General features: G+C 39.5%; 1 protein-coding gene across 1 annotated transcript in view; it reads left to right on the forward strand.

Annotated features, from left to right (window-relative positions):
- ATP5G3 (ATP synthase, H+ transporting, mitochondrial Fo complex, subunit C3 (subunit 9)) overlaps positions 1–14,865 on the forward strand; it is a 70,858-nt gene that overhangs the window by 51,916 nt on the left and 4,077 nt on the right. Inside the window, exon 4 of the mRNA XM_009894636.1 lies at positions 14,633–14,699. Within this exon, the coding sequence (XP_009892938.1) occupies positions 14,633–14,699 (67 nt within the window). The remainder of the gene's footprint in view (positions 1–14,632; positions 14,700–14,865) is intronic.

Raw genomic sequence — 14,865 nt, forward strand, 5'->3', positions numbered from 1 at the left:
GTAGGGAACTCCCACACTTCAATGAAAGCTGAATTCCTTGGACTCTTAACCCTTACTGACGTAAAATTAACATTTTATACAGTTCTTGCACAGCAAAATGACTCACAAGCAAATTGAAGTTTGTGATATACAGAAATGTAACTAACAGAAGCCTGTTCCAGGACTGGGAGGTACAGGATATTTTGCACTCCAAGAATGATGTTTATGAAGATGAATCCTTAAGGTTGAAACTGTTCCAGCTATAATCCCACTGAGTAATGCTTCCTGAGTGAAGTCATGGTATTACCTCTGGGAATAATTCAGCCCTGCAACTTGGTCATTTTACTATTTAAAATTAGGTGAGCCAATTTCTTTAACACATTTTTGCTATGACTGCTGTTTACTTGTTTCCAAACCTTTAGTGTTCCGTTATTTCTGACATTTACTAAATGCCTGTTTGTAGTTAAAAACACGTCCTATATTTACTCTGTGGGAAGTTACCCTGGGAACATATAGGAAAAATAAGCGGAAAACTCAAGGACGTAGACTCCTCTGTAAAGAAAGAAATAGCGATATGCAATGGAGAAGGGCAGGCTGGCTGACACTCTGTTCTAACTCTTGCAGAAAGGCTAGCTCGTCGCGCCAGTCCTTCCCACAGCCTGCCGGGCAGGTGAAGCCAGCAGCTGTACCTGCCCCATCACGACAGGTCTTCCCCCACGCACCGCGCCTGCCTGCGCTCAGGCATCCCGCGCGGCATCCTGTGTGCTGGTGGCCACCCATGCCAGGCAGCACTCTGCCTGCACACTCCTTCTCTGCGCAGCAAACAATGGAGGCTAATATCTCAAACTGGAAGAAAAACCTGGCTTCCCTCTAGGCAGGCACCTGGGCCAAATTTAGTAATTGCTTTAGAAATCTAGTAATTAAATGCAAGATGATTCTGTTGTGTGACATGCATAATGACTTCAGCTTTTTTCCATGCTGCATGGGTACATTTGGTGAAGATTTTTAAACACCAGCAGCTCCTGCTAAGCATTAAAAATGCAAAGCGTAATATAAGGATAACAGGTGCAAAAGCAGTTCTTTAATGTTCTTATGCGTTCCTCATGAGTTAGGTGGATACAGTATAATCAAAGGGGGTAAGCTGCCAGTTTACTATACCAGTGGAACTTCCACTTATGAACTCTGACAGAACCAGTGATACATTACACAGCTACTCATTTTTCTTTAATATCGTTTCTTCTGAGAAAGATGGATTTGCTTTGCTGTATTTCTCTCAGCTAAAACTATAATTTGGGCTACTGTTTCTCGGAAAAGCCTTCTGCATGAAAACTAAATGCAAATGTCTTTCTGATAAAGTTATTTCTTACTGTTACCACAAGGTAAAAAGATACTAAGTAGCATGGCAGATTATTTGATATTAGACCTGTTAGTCTACTTCCATTTGTATAATTCAGTACTAAGCCCTTTTTTTTTTTTTTTTTTTAAATTCTACCAGTGTAGTTGTTTTTGTATGATTCAAAGAATGTCTTACTGGCAGAGACATGAATTGTGTGATGTCCTTAAGTAGTTATGAACAGCCAAAGGAGGTCCTTCCCATAATTTGACTGGCACAACTATATGTACTGTCCTGTAACAGAAATAGTGCATTTAATGTTACTTATTAGATATGTGTCTTCCCAGACTAATGCCAGCAGTAACAAATAGAGGCAGCAGTTTGCCTCATCCTTTCAGGTATGCAATCAAGTGTAGTGCTTTGGCCAGTCTGGTTTCCAATGATTGAATCACAGGAGTTATCCATTGCTTCCAATTTGTAGTAAAGTCCATTGTTTTGAATTTCCAGTTTGAAATTAAACTGGCAGTTCCTCCCTTTCATTAAAGTACATCACTGAACTCCCAGAAAAAAAAAAAAAATTAGAAATGCCAGCGATCAATTTTTCCATTATAGTAATCTGTAAACCTGCATGTTCTCCACAATTTTCATAATTATTTTATTTATCTTTCTGATTTGTCAATTACACTTTCTGTGCTTCCCAGGATTACTACCTTATCTTTAAAAGTTTTGGAATGTTTTTAACAAGTGGACATTTCTGAAGGATGCTTCTGAACTCAGACGCCCCATACTAAACCATAAAAATAATCTATTAAAAACCAGATTTGATTATTTAGGCAGCACACAATTGTCACTGGTCCTCTGCAAAAAGTAAAAGCAACTGTTGGTCCTAAACAGTTAGTAACTGAAGTAAAAACATACAAAGACAGAATGTTGAAGGAGAGCAAAGTTAAATGACTACTACATGCACTTTAATGAGATTGCAAGTTAGTTAGTCTTTTATTTCTCAGTCTGACTATTTTCTCAAGTATAGATTATCCTTTAAACAAGATTTCAAGGCTGGAAACCAACAGAGAAATAGAAAGAAATTTTCAGCATCACAGAGTAGCCACCAACTCCGTGAAATTCAATGTTGTAGGTGAGAAGGAGCTCCCTAGGACAAAATAAGCTAACATCTATTATTCGGGAATATGATTAGGATGTCTTATAACCACTCCTTGTTTGTGAATACATTAGAAGCCGGTTAAAGAAAAAGAAATAGTCTATTGTTAAAATTGATAGAGAGTACAGACTGATGGAGAATATTCCTGGATGGCTATTTATTTCTAATACTGTACAGAAATATTTGAAAATATAAATTCTAATCAATGCCATAAAGACATTTTAATGTACATTCATGATAGGTTCTAAGGTTCTAATAACATAAATACATAAACATACATATGGTTTTCTATTCATCTTGCAGCTCACATAAAAATCACGTTCTAAATTAAAATCAAAACCTCACTTAGGAATTTCACTTTCTTTGAAAACTATTAAGAATACTCATGAGTCACACCCATAGCTTTCTTCTAGCACAGAGCTATAATGTAAAGAAAGTTTACTTCATTCTTTAGGGATTGGTTCTCCCTTGAAGCCTGGATAAAATCATTCCGATAGCACCTGAAGGCTCTGTAGAGGATAGCGCTTCAATTACAGGCAAGAACCTGGGCCAAAAAGGAGCTCTCCTAATTCTCACAGTGCTCATTACCTTTGGCTTTCTGCCTTAACAACTGGCATATACTATATCAGGTGTATAAATGTTCTGTGTGGTTCTTATATATTCTCCACGGTTAGACTCACTTGGCAGTGCTCTGCACCTCTTCCTCTGCTGCCTTTCACCTTGTGAAATCATTATGTCATTTACATTTCTGTAAAGCGGATCCAAACCACTTCTGAATCACAAGTTTTTCTGTGGCACCCTCTTTGCAAAGGTGTGCGTGGCCACACCAGGGGCAAGGAAACGAAACTCCTTGCCCAGAATCAGGATTTCTGAGCTGCAGTTGTCTCAATTTTTATAGTGCGAATTTTTTAACAGAAGTTGTGCAGCTGAAACAAATGCCAGTGAGTGCTTTCCAATGCACTCTTCATGTGAGTTTATAAAAATGACCTTTGTGTCAGTTTGCCAGTGAAAAGTATTTCCATCTATCAGGTGCACAAATCTGGAGAAGTCCAGAGGATAAACTCAAACAACATTCTGTTTTTGCATCTGGCTTATATTAGTCAATAGTATATAATGTGATAGTATAATAGAAGTAAAGAGCGTATGGAGGGATTCTAATACTGTTACCACATCTGTCTCTCTACATTATCATCATTAGAGTGTTTAGATGCAATTTATCTCCCTTTACATTTGAAAGATTCATGTTCCCTCCTATGAACTGGGCATCAGCCCAACCATGATGGGTTGTGTCCGTAGGGGAACGCCTTCACTTTGACACCTGCTATTAGCCATCATCAGCCCAGCAAGCTCTATTTTGATCATTTATATGTTTGCAATCTTTAGCCAAGCAGGGAGGGAATCAATGCATGTTTCTCTGATACGGAACCAGGAGAGGAAACTAGGGGAGAGAAAAATAAAGGTATGTCTACTTTTCCACAGCTGACAGATTTTACAGCTCAGACATATGGAAATTAATCAAAGCTGGGCTCTGCTGCCATTTTAATTAAATATAAATTGAGAAGAAGGATGCTGCTGGGGTTAAGGCCGTTGGCTAAGGCACAAGAGATCAAGAGTGAGTCACTAGCAACTGCCACAGCCTGACATTGGGCAAATCAACTTCTCTGTGTCTCAGACTTACAAAATAGCTTGTGTATTTAGACTTCATGTTCCTTTGGGCAGGGATTGGCTTTTATTACATTTTTCCCAGCATCCAGTACCCTAAGGCCCTGATCTCAATGAGGTCATCTGGTTATTATCATAATACAAACAGTTCCATCTACGTCTCTGCTCTCTGGCCCGGATCTTACCCAAAAAAGCCGCATGTAAAAAGGAACCGAGGAAAAATACCTAGATGAAGCACAGAAAATTCTCCTTTCAGGCCAAAATCTTAAGCAAAATATCATAGCTATTTCTGTTATGTTAGAACCAAATCACTTGTCACTAATTAAGGAATAATGGGAAAAAATGGGAAATGAAGCAACTCATTTTGTTGTCCAAATCCCAGGCATTCATGGCAAAATCAAAAAGCACTAAGGTAATCAGAAGTTCTCTACAACTGAGTTCCATCATTGTCATTTAAAACAAAAAAAATGGGGTGGGGAGTACTGTTGCAGCGCATATTTTGTTGTATCTGGTAACTTGTTTTGGAGATGGTTGTTAAAACATGCTTTGGAGGAAGGTACAAGGATCCATATTTTCTCAGTCTTCCACCAGGGAGAAAAATGTAGGATGGTCTGCACTTCTGCTAGTCTCATATTACTGGGATGTGTAGGTGGGTGTGATGCCTGCAGTATGCATAGGCATTCTCACGCGAGCTTTAATCTAGAATCTAGCCTGCGCAGGCTGCAATGACACATCCAGTTGCAGCGCACACAGATGTTGGATACAAAAGAAGTCTAATTTGAATCGGGAGATCTGGGTTCTGTTAGTGACTCTGCTATATATTTCCTGTATTGCTCTAGGCAAGGCGTTCAGGGCCCGATCCAGCCTCCATTTAATTCCACAGCAATCTCTTCTCTGGCAACACTGCGAGCTGGATTAGACTTCTAGCCTATCACTTTCCCAGGCTCTCCATATTCCTCGATGGTACGACAATACCTACTCGCTCCATAGGTATCTGATATGGCTTAAACCATGTGCCTCTAAAGTGATTTGCTACTTAGGCATAGCATGAATATGCAATTGAATTAAGTTCTCAATTCAGCAAAACCCTCAAACCTCTAATAAGCTTCAATCAAGGAAACACATACTGGAAAATTTTATGTTCTGTGTCATTAGGTGTCGATACGTACTCTTAAACATGCAAGAAGATAAATAACTTCAGTGGAAGTACTTAGGGGCCTAACATTACGTATATGCCAAAGTACCGTGTTCAAGGCTGTATTGTCTATTGTTAGCCGTACACATGTGCTTAAAGTTAAGCATCTGCTTAAGTGTATTGTTCAAGTCATCCCTCAAAGCATAATATTCATACGCTTTCTAGCATAGCACACACAAACGTTTGAGCCTAGAAGATACTAAAAATAATCTACATTTGATTATACAGAAAGTTCAATTATTACTTTTATCTTTGTAATATATCTAAAGAAACACAGAAAATTCAAGGTTGTGTAGCCCACGCTAATTTCCAGAAATCTTGTTTACCCTATAACCCTTTACTTTTACATAACATTGAAATCACAATACGGATGTGTATTTTGAAGTAATTGTGTTGGTGGTCCCTTCATGCTTTCTGAACATCTAACAGTTAGCTAAGCAAACACACGTGACTGATTAAAAGAAGAAAGGGAACTATTTTTACAGGGACCATTAAACTTTAACTGCCATCTGGCAGGGAATGATTAGAGAAGATCAAAATTAAGGCAGTCAACACAAATACTGTGTGGATACCTCAGGGAATTAATGTGGATAGAAGACGGTGGACTTGTGGCTATGTTAAGAGACAGACAGAGAAGGAAGTGGTGAACACATCCTTTATGACTGCTGCCCTAATGGCCACATTCATAGCAACAGGAGCAGAGAAAGAAGAAATCAAGAACACCTGGGAATAATCAGACGCTTGCTGTCATAAAAAAGAAAGTTAAAGCATTATACAAGAGCCACACCATTCTTGTTCCCCAACAAGTCAGGAAGGAAATTTTTATTGTGGAGGTGTGTTGAAGTTGGCAGGTAGTTAATATTCAAATTAGCCTACTATCTTTACACAGGCATTTTAAACAGGGTCTGTAATAAATCTTTTAATTGAATGACCTTACAGAACAAGGACCTGTGGTTGATCTAAGTGAACACTGGATGTCACTATTTATACACACTATTAGTCATTTTAGAGGCATTATAAACACAATCCAGCCATGAATCGGAATAATCCAGCCATGACTCTTTCAAATTACCAATCTTTAATTATTGGTGTTCTTGAGATAACAGATACCATGAGCCAAAGCTTCCAAGCTGCATAAACAAACACAAGTCACTTTTGACAACTGCTCCACTGCCTGCCCTCCCTATGCTGCCATTAGGTGCTCCCTAACAACAGTACCATGGCCGACTTCATATTTTATGGGAAAAATTTGATGTTTAGATAGACAGATATTGGACTGGCTGCTCGCTGCAACATCTCACAGCTGTGACTCTTACCAGGCAGCCAAGTTATCATCTTATAGGCTCTGCCGTCGTGACTGGTAAGGAACAAACAAAATACAGCTCACCCAAACCCACAGCAGTCCCCACATGAGGCAGCTCCTGGTCTAACTGCACTGGAGTAGAACCTTCTTCTCACCTCTTGAGCTATTGGGTTGGAAAAGCCCTAGGCCCTCAAGCATCTCCTCTGAGGTTTTTTATTCCATGGCACTAATAACATACAGCTCTTATGACACTCTGCTCCCCTTCCCTGAGGAACAGGTGATTTCCAAGGAATACAATTATTATGAGGGAGTGCTTTTAGGAGCCAGGAAAAGGAAAAATAAAAGGAAAAAAATAAAGAGTATCTGAGTCCAAGTGGTATGGAAAACAAATCAGTGCAAACGGTCCAGAAGGTCAGGTTAGCTGCCAAAACGACTAAGGACAGAAGACAGGTGATAGGAGGTAAAGATTAGGAACAATTGATAGAGTAATGTACTGTGAAATGAGACTGGTTATTTTTGTTTCTCGAGCTCAACACAGTATTTTGAAGTTTGACTTTTCAGTAGCACAGGAGAAGCACATTAAGTATGCTTCAAAGCCTATGAATTCTGGTCAACTGTACCTGTTCATAAACTTACACTAAACAACAACCACAAAAAGATCAGAAATGTGCACATTACTACTCTGAAATGTACAGTCAGTACAAATTTTTGGTAATTTTAGACCTTGATTCTCAACAGAATTTTCTAATATACTCATGTGTCTATTTGCCACTCTGCGTCTTTGAAAATGTTAGGACCTTTAAAAATTTGACTCCTGCACATTTTTAAATTCAGTATTCTTTCGGGGAGATGTAAAATATAATTAAAAACACCCTTGGGTGCTTTGCTAGTAAAGAAAACAACTGAAAATATCCCTTATGATTTGCAACAAAACATTTGTATGCAGGACATGTGAACAGGGTCTTTCCTAGTGCTATACTGCTAGCATGCTACTTTAAAACCACACCAGGCGTTGAGGAGGTTGCATTTTTTTTGGTTTGTTTCTTTACCACAGATCCTGGTTGGATCGTGAAATATCTAAGTCAGTAATCGTGACTGGAAATGTATGGCTGGAAATTATTTGCCCTGAATCTTATTTTATTCCAAATATTCTTTTTGAAGAAATATTCTGGGCAAAATATTCTTTTGCTTAACTACAAAACTGTATTTTAAATTTGAGCATAGTGGGCTGTCCAGGTGAGGTTCATGAACAAGTTTTGCTCTTTCCTAAGCCATTTCTAGCTTTATACAGTACGGAGTAATTCTGCTAACATAAGTAATCTGTTCAGTGGGGCAAAACAGGAGTCTAGTGCAGCTGTAATATATTAATATGGTACTAATGCTGTATGTATAATATATTATTATAGTCTTTAATGTATAATATATTACTATAATAATTATGTATCTTATATAGAGCATTATATAGACTATCAAGTTTAATAAGCAGTATTAATTTTGCTGTACATATATGCCACTTCACAACTGGGTGGGGGCAGAATATGCCTTATACTGAAATCTGTTCAGAATCTGGAAAGGCAAAAGCTGTGGTGCAAAAAGGCAACGCTCGATCATTCTCTCTTCAGAATATATCATAGACACAAAATAATCAAGGGCCACCTGGAAAAGCAGTGCAGCTCTGGTAAACTTGTGCAGTTTGTTGCCCCAGCTTTGATGCAGAAACCTGTTAAGACTGCTCAGAGCACATAACAGCCCATGGCTCTCTCCTGTTAACAAGGTGCAGAGCATTCATGCTCCACATGCAAAATTCCAACCACTGAGCCAAACTGAAAGAGAAATACAGTAGACATTTGTTGATTTTTTTATAATGCCCACAAGCATCTACAGATGTGATCCCATGTAATGAAGCATGTGGCCTTAAGATGGAATTATTTGCAAACAGCAGGATCTCCTGGCAAAAGAGATGGCACTTGCTGTGTTATGAAAGCTGTCCCTCTAAAACCATGTTTGGTTAGCACCTATGCCCTGTTGAAATTGGCATAGATAATTCCGAGTGGGAACAATGCCAGCACGACAGATGGGAGGGAATGCAGGCATGCCAGAGAACCAGTATGTTCATCAACTCTGAATATTAGGGACAGAGCCCTTTCCAAGAATTTAGAAATGGCAGGCTGTCCAGAGTTTCTGTACTTTAGGTACAGAATATAAGAATATATGATCTCTTTCTGTAACTATGAGCAAAATTAATTATAGTAATTTAAAAATAGCTCATCTGAGCCATGCAAAGCATGACAGTAGTCAGCTGAATTAGAACAACTGTTTCTCTGGATTCAGACTGGCACCAAGTCCTAGAGAGCAGAACCTGTGCCCTGGAACCAAAATGATTCCACAGGTTTTTTGCTAAGTGGTTCAGACTGAAGAGCTTTAGGATGATAATGAATATTCTTTATTTATACAGTGCCTTTCACCCAGTGATCCCAAAGCAATTTGCAATTGTATGAGAATTTCAACTCATAGTTGGCAGGTACGTCATTTACAATTAAGCAAATGAATCTTGCATGTATTAATGGGCTATAGTCCCATCTCCCCTCCCACCAGGGATTATAAACTGGAACTATACTCTCTGTGGAGAGGGTGGAGGAAGACAAAATCCTTCTGCCACTATCCTGGCAGATACTTGTGTACCCTGCTTTTGCTTCTTACATGGCACAAATAGCCATAGCAGATCAGTTATCCAAAACACTAATTTAATCTCCAGACAGGAATAATTAGTAATTCCCATGTTTTTTGAGCACCATACAGCTACCTTTCCTACTTCTCTTTTCAGATTGTGAGCAGCCAAAATACGTTGCCCAAAAAGACTTGCCTAGGACCACTTACATGATTCTGAGAAACAGGAAGTACAACAACAACAAAAAATCTAACAAAAATAGCTTAGATACTATTGTTTAAAAACGAAGAATCTGGTGTTGCAAGTTCCCTTGGACAAAAAGCCTGTACTTTCAGAACAGCCCACTACCAAAACATCCCTCCATTTTGGGTTTCTTCAACTTCAGCAACCAAAATTTATGGATACTTTTGGAAACACTGGCTCTAATACGGCCCAAGTCTTGGCTGTCTGGGCTGTTCTCTGGATCTGTGTTTTATCAGAAAGTGTGTATTGTATGAAAGGTGTTGTAATTGGGTTGCTGACGTTGTGTTCTAACCAGAGCAGCTAATAGTGTCAAGTTACAGCTGAACTTTGTTTTCTGTTAAAAATGTGTTTAATCCTATTAGTAGGAATAAAAAGCATTGCTGAATTTATTTTCATTTAATCCAGTGATATTCTGTAAACTCAAAATCTACGTGTTTATCATCCTATCAACTGATTGACCATTTCAGGTATCAGCTGTTTTTTGCAAGACAGCAAAGAGGAAGCCTGAACCAGACTTGGCAAATGCGTGAGGCAGCTGAGTAAGACGCCGTAGTTAAGTGAGTTTATGTTCTCAAGTAATACATGAAGAGATACTTTCATTCCAAAGGTTCTGAATTTCCTGTATATTTTTAATAATAATTACTTTGATTAAACATCAGGGGATAGTTTTATTACTGCTTTTCCTCAAAAATAAATCTAAAAAAAATACTGGGTAGATACATAAGAATGATTTTTAAATACATGAAAGCTCACCCTGAATGTGGCAATCCTGGCACACACGGTGTAATAGATGTGAAACATAAAGTGAAACTATTAATGAACCTAACATTTCCTTTCACTTTGAGTTATATTGCAAATACAAATAAATATTATATTAAAATATGGAATCAGAATTTTTTAGACAATGCATATTTTTTGCTGATGCATAAAAAGAACTGTGAAAATACAGGATCACCTTCCACCTTGTGACATGCTGGGTTTTGCAAAAGGGTGGCTGCATTTTTACATATTTACACTGTTGTACAGTATCCTGAAGCTAACCAGCAGAACCTGAATACTGGACAATAGGGCTCGTTATCCAGAGTGAGAGCAGCTCTACCAGTCTTTCCTGGCAAGGCTGCCCTGGAGCCTTGATCTCACTCTCCATCAGAATCTAGTAGCTAGGACGAAGTTGAGAACACCTCTTTCCCGTGTTGAATTTCTGCTGTAGCAGAATGGTAGCAAAAATGACATGACAAGGATTATCATGATTTTCGATTCGAATTGCATCAATGGTCTCGATAGTATTAGCATACTTTCAGAATCTTGCTAAGTATGAACATGGTATGATGTTTGTGATTAATGCCATCCATTTATAGGACTCAGGTGTTAAAATAATCAATGGATTATTTTAACATGGACCCTAAATTAGCCCTACTTTGTTAATTGCCTTCAGCTCTCCACTAAAAGGAGCTGTTGAGACTAAAAGAAAACTAAACTTAGCAAAAAATATCTTGGGTAAGTACTCTCGGGACGAAAGATCACTCAAGAAACAGATTGTCCCTTTCCCTGTAAAGGAGAAGTTTACAATGACAAGAAACAAACCAAAACAAAACAAAACTTTTATCACTTGCTTTCTTATAAAGCATCACTCAGCCAACTCAGCAATTAAAACTCCCAACATTACTTAAGTTAACATTTGCCAACTACTAAAAACCAATAAGGTAAACAGGTATTAAGAGTGTGTTACCAAGAGAGTTCCTACTTAAAGCAGAGTTATCTAATAATGGCTTCATTCCTTCCCAGAGCTAAATTGGTTTAAATATTCTGAAGTGTATTAATTCTGCTCTATATACCTTCTTTCCACAAGCCATTGCTCCAGTTATCTGAGAGGACCTATGAAGTCCTGAATGGGAAGACTCAACCACACAGCTGTGAATGGAAGAGGCAGGAGTGCAAGATACTCTCTGGACTGAAACATGGCCCAGGCTGTGGAAAACACTGTAAAACCCTGACTTTGTATATCAGTATCAATCAATGCCCTGCAAAGTACAGCATAAATCTGGAAGTTCTAGAGAGCTAACTCTGAGGTAACAACACCACTTTATGTTTTTAAAAAAATCACAAACATTAGGACAATCTCAGGAGGCCTTTGCTCCAATTTCGGGCTCTTCCAACAATTAACGGTTATTGGAATATACTGGTTTTCCAGACACATCTCCTCTTCAAAACAGATTTTTTAAAAAAAGACTAGTGTGAGTGCGTGACATGCTGTGAGGTAATAATCCTCTGCTGGGAGATAAAATTTAACCTGAAGGAATAGGTTTTCATCTAGAAGGAGAACTTTTTATTTAGGCTTTGAACAATGGGATTTCTCCTGACTAGCCAAGATTTCTCCTTCAGCAAATATAGAGCAGACATTCATCTTTTATAACTTATTAATAATAAATGTTGAATTCTCATGGACCCTTTGGTGCCATGCACTCTGGACATACTCATTTATTCAGCACTGTACAGGATTTTACTTGTTCAATTGAACCAATCTGCAATTGCCAAAATTCGTCTGTACCTGGAGGTAAACCAACCTGTATCTACCAGGCAGGCATGCCAGTTTACAGGTACTGTGCCCAGTTTCTTTATTACCTGCTTTCTGGATGGAAGACTTAACAGGTATAAAGGCTTGATAGATGTCTTTAAGAAGTCACTGGAAAAATGCCATTTGTATGCAACATCTGTTCTGCTGATACTCATGTCTTGTAACAATCACAGTCTGATACGTGTAGATGGCAATTCATTGCAGGATTGCAAAGTGAAGCTGTGTGTCACTGTAGGACTGATCCATTACATGGTGTACCTAGGAAATGAGCTGCTCGGCAGTGAAGATGAAACAGACTGTTGCTTTTCTAAAAATAAGGACAAAATGACTGGGAGAATCTTTATGGCTTCAGGGGAAGTCTTCACAAGGCTCAGGAAATCTGTGATGATCTTTCTCTTTCCTTTCTGGGAAAGGAGAAGGCAACATGAGGGAACCACAGCTGGTGGTCACTTGCTGTTCTTACCGCCCTGACACAAGGCTGGCTCAGCAGCAGGAAGCTGCGGGGAAGAAGAGGAGCAGCTCTTTAGGTGCCGTGTCCTACTCAAACAGCTGCACTGTATCTTCTTTACCGGAAGGAAAATGGGGAGGAAACCTCCTGTGGCAGCCTTGGATACTGCCCACATGCAAAACTGGTCCTGTCTGGGAGAGACAGTTGGAAAACTGGGAATCTGTTCTAAGAGATCTGGAGAGTTTAAGATAAAATTCCAAGCAGAATAGGGTTTCAGAAATGTGGTAAGCAATTAGAAATTACAGTGCTCTTTAGTGGGCTAATGCACTTCCTTGGGGACCTAGCAGCAGGTCAGCCAGATAGGAAACAGCATGAGATTAACAGAAGTCTTTTTTTATAAAGATCTGCTTGAATTAAACTGAACATTGTCCCTAGAGACCAGTAAATGCTCTTCTAACTCCTCCTGAAAGCAACAGCTGAGTTGTGCATGTAAAATATAACATCAGCTGCTGTGCCTTAAAAACAACAATAAACAAGTGTTTAATGGTGGTTTTGACATTGTTCAGATCAAACAGCTTGTGAATGCATGTTTTGCAAAACATTCCAGGGTGGGAATCGTGACAGAAGAGGGCACTTTCTTTGTGAAAGAAGAGGGTTTCCATTTAACATTTTGTTGAATCCATGTGACTTTGCGCTGTGCATACACAGGAGTGTCATGTCCACTTTCTTCTCCATTCAGGAGAGCTGTGGGAAGATCCGTTTCACGCCTGGAGGTCCACACCACTAGGTTCCCAAGAAGAAAACAGGTCTCTAACTGCTGTGCTTCCTTCCACAAACAAGGGAATTTCTTTGTTGCAAACGGTCCATTCGCTGCTACACTTCTTAAGGGAGGTACACTGCTTCATAAATGATGTACGTTGTATGTCAGTGTAGAGCAACATGTTACAGTTAAGTCATTCCACCTGTACGGCATCCACACTTGCTTTATGGTTTTACTCATGGTGCTGGAAATATTTGTTACCACCATAGCATATAGATTGAAAAAAAATTTTAACTGAAAAGTTTTGCCTAACCATTAAAGGGTTTTGCCTTTGATACTTATTTCTTAGTGTTTGTCTACAGAAGAATCACTCGACAGGCAATGCAGATCTGCGCATCCACCTCAGTTCCCCAACAATGGGTGTAACGTGGAAAAAGAAAACAAAACAAAAAAAAAGCAAGCAACTTATAATCTCTTTTGCTGGCCTTTATAGACTCCTTTTTTACCGCTCTGTTACCAAGAATCTGGATGTACCCTCGAATTGAACTACATTTGCTGTTGGGTTTGAGGCAGGGATCAGAAAGCTGGGCAATTCAAACTGTTCCGTTGTCTCTCACCTTAGGACCTACAGTGGGTACAACTCCACTGTACCTAAGGGTCACAAGACGCATTCTAGGTTATAAAAGCAACATTACCATTAACATTAGTACGCAGCTATTGAAAGCTCCCATTAATCATGTTTGTTGGTGGGTGTTCCAAGTTGCTGATATGGAGTACATCCCAGCTGTGTGGCACCTGTGGTTTAATTGGGGACAGCAACATCAGTAGTCCATGTAAGTTTGCAGGAGGCCAGCAGCTAACTCCTAAGACTGTGTTCCCATCCCTAATAAAATGTACATATCCTCTTATTCGTCCCTTTTGGACAGTTTGTAGCACACAGACTATTTTAGAATTTAAATTTATGGCATGGATTGCATCAAATACAAACTTTGCAACAACTTAAATATAGGTTTCCCAGTGTTTTACCCAAACTGTGGATTTTTCTGCATTTTTCCTCGTTGGCACTAATACTACTAACAGTGGTAAATGACCATGAAAACAATGGCCCCCACAATATCAAGTGAAAAACCATCAAAGAACATGTAAGTGATTAAAGCAGGAATCTTGGGAAGAGGTGCTCAGCTCAGTGATGATAATCTTGTTTTGATTATGCTTGACTAAAGAGGATTTTTTCATTACTTGGGTGTGAATTTGCTCATCACGCAAAAAAGACGAATTAAATAGTAGGGACTTTTTGAAGACTTCAGGTGTTCTCGCAGGCGCCCTCGTCTTCTGTCCGTGAATCATGCCCTGCTAGCACCGGAGGCGTTTCGGGTACGTTTCTGGAGCGTGTGACCGCCCCGGCCCCTGACAGCGGCAGCAGGTCCAGTCAGGCAGGAACGTCCTCGGGCGCCGGGCTTTGCTCTGCCCTTCTTCACCAGGCCCGCAGGCCTCTCCGCGCCGGCCGCTCCCCGCCAATGACTAGCTGCGGTCGCGCGAC

Source organism: Charadrius vociferus, unplaced genomic scaffold (assembly GCF_000708025.1).
Source record: "Charadrius vociferus isolate BGI_N301 unplaced genomic scaffold, ASM70802v2 scaffold161, whole genome shotgun sequence".
Lineage (NCBI taxonomy): Eukaryota > Metazoa > Chordata > Aves > Charadriiformes > Charadriidae > Charadrius > Charadrius vociferus.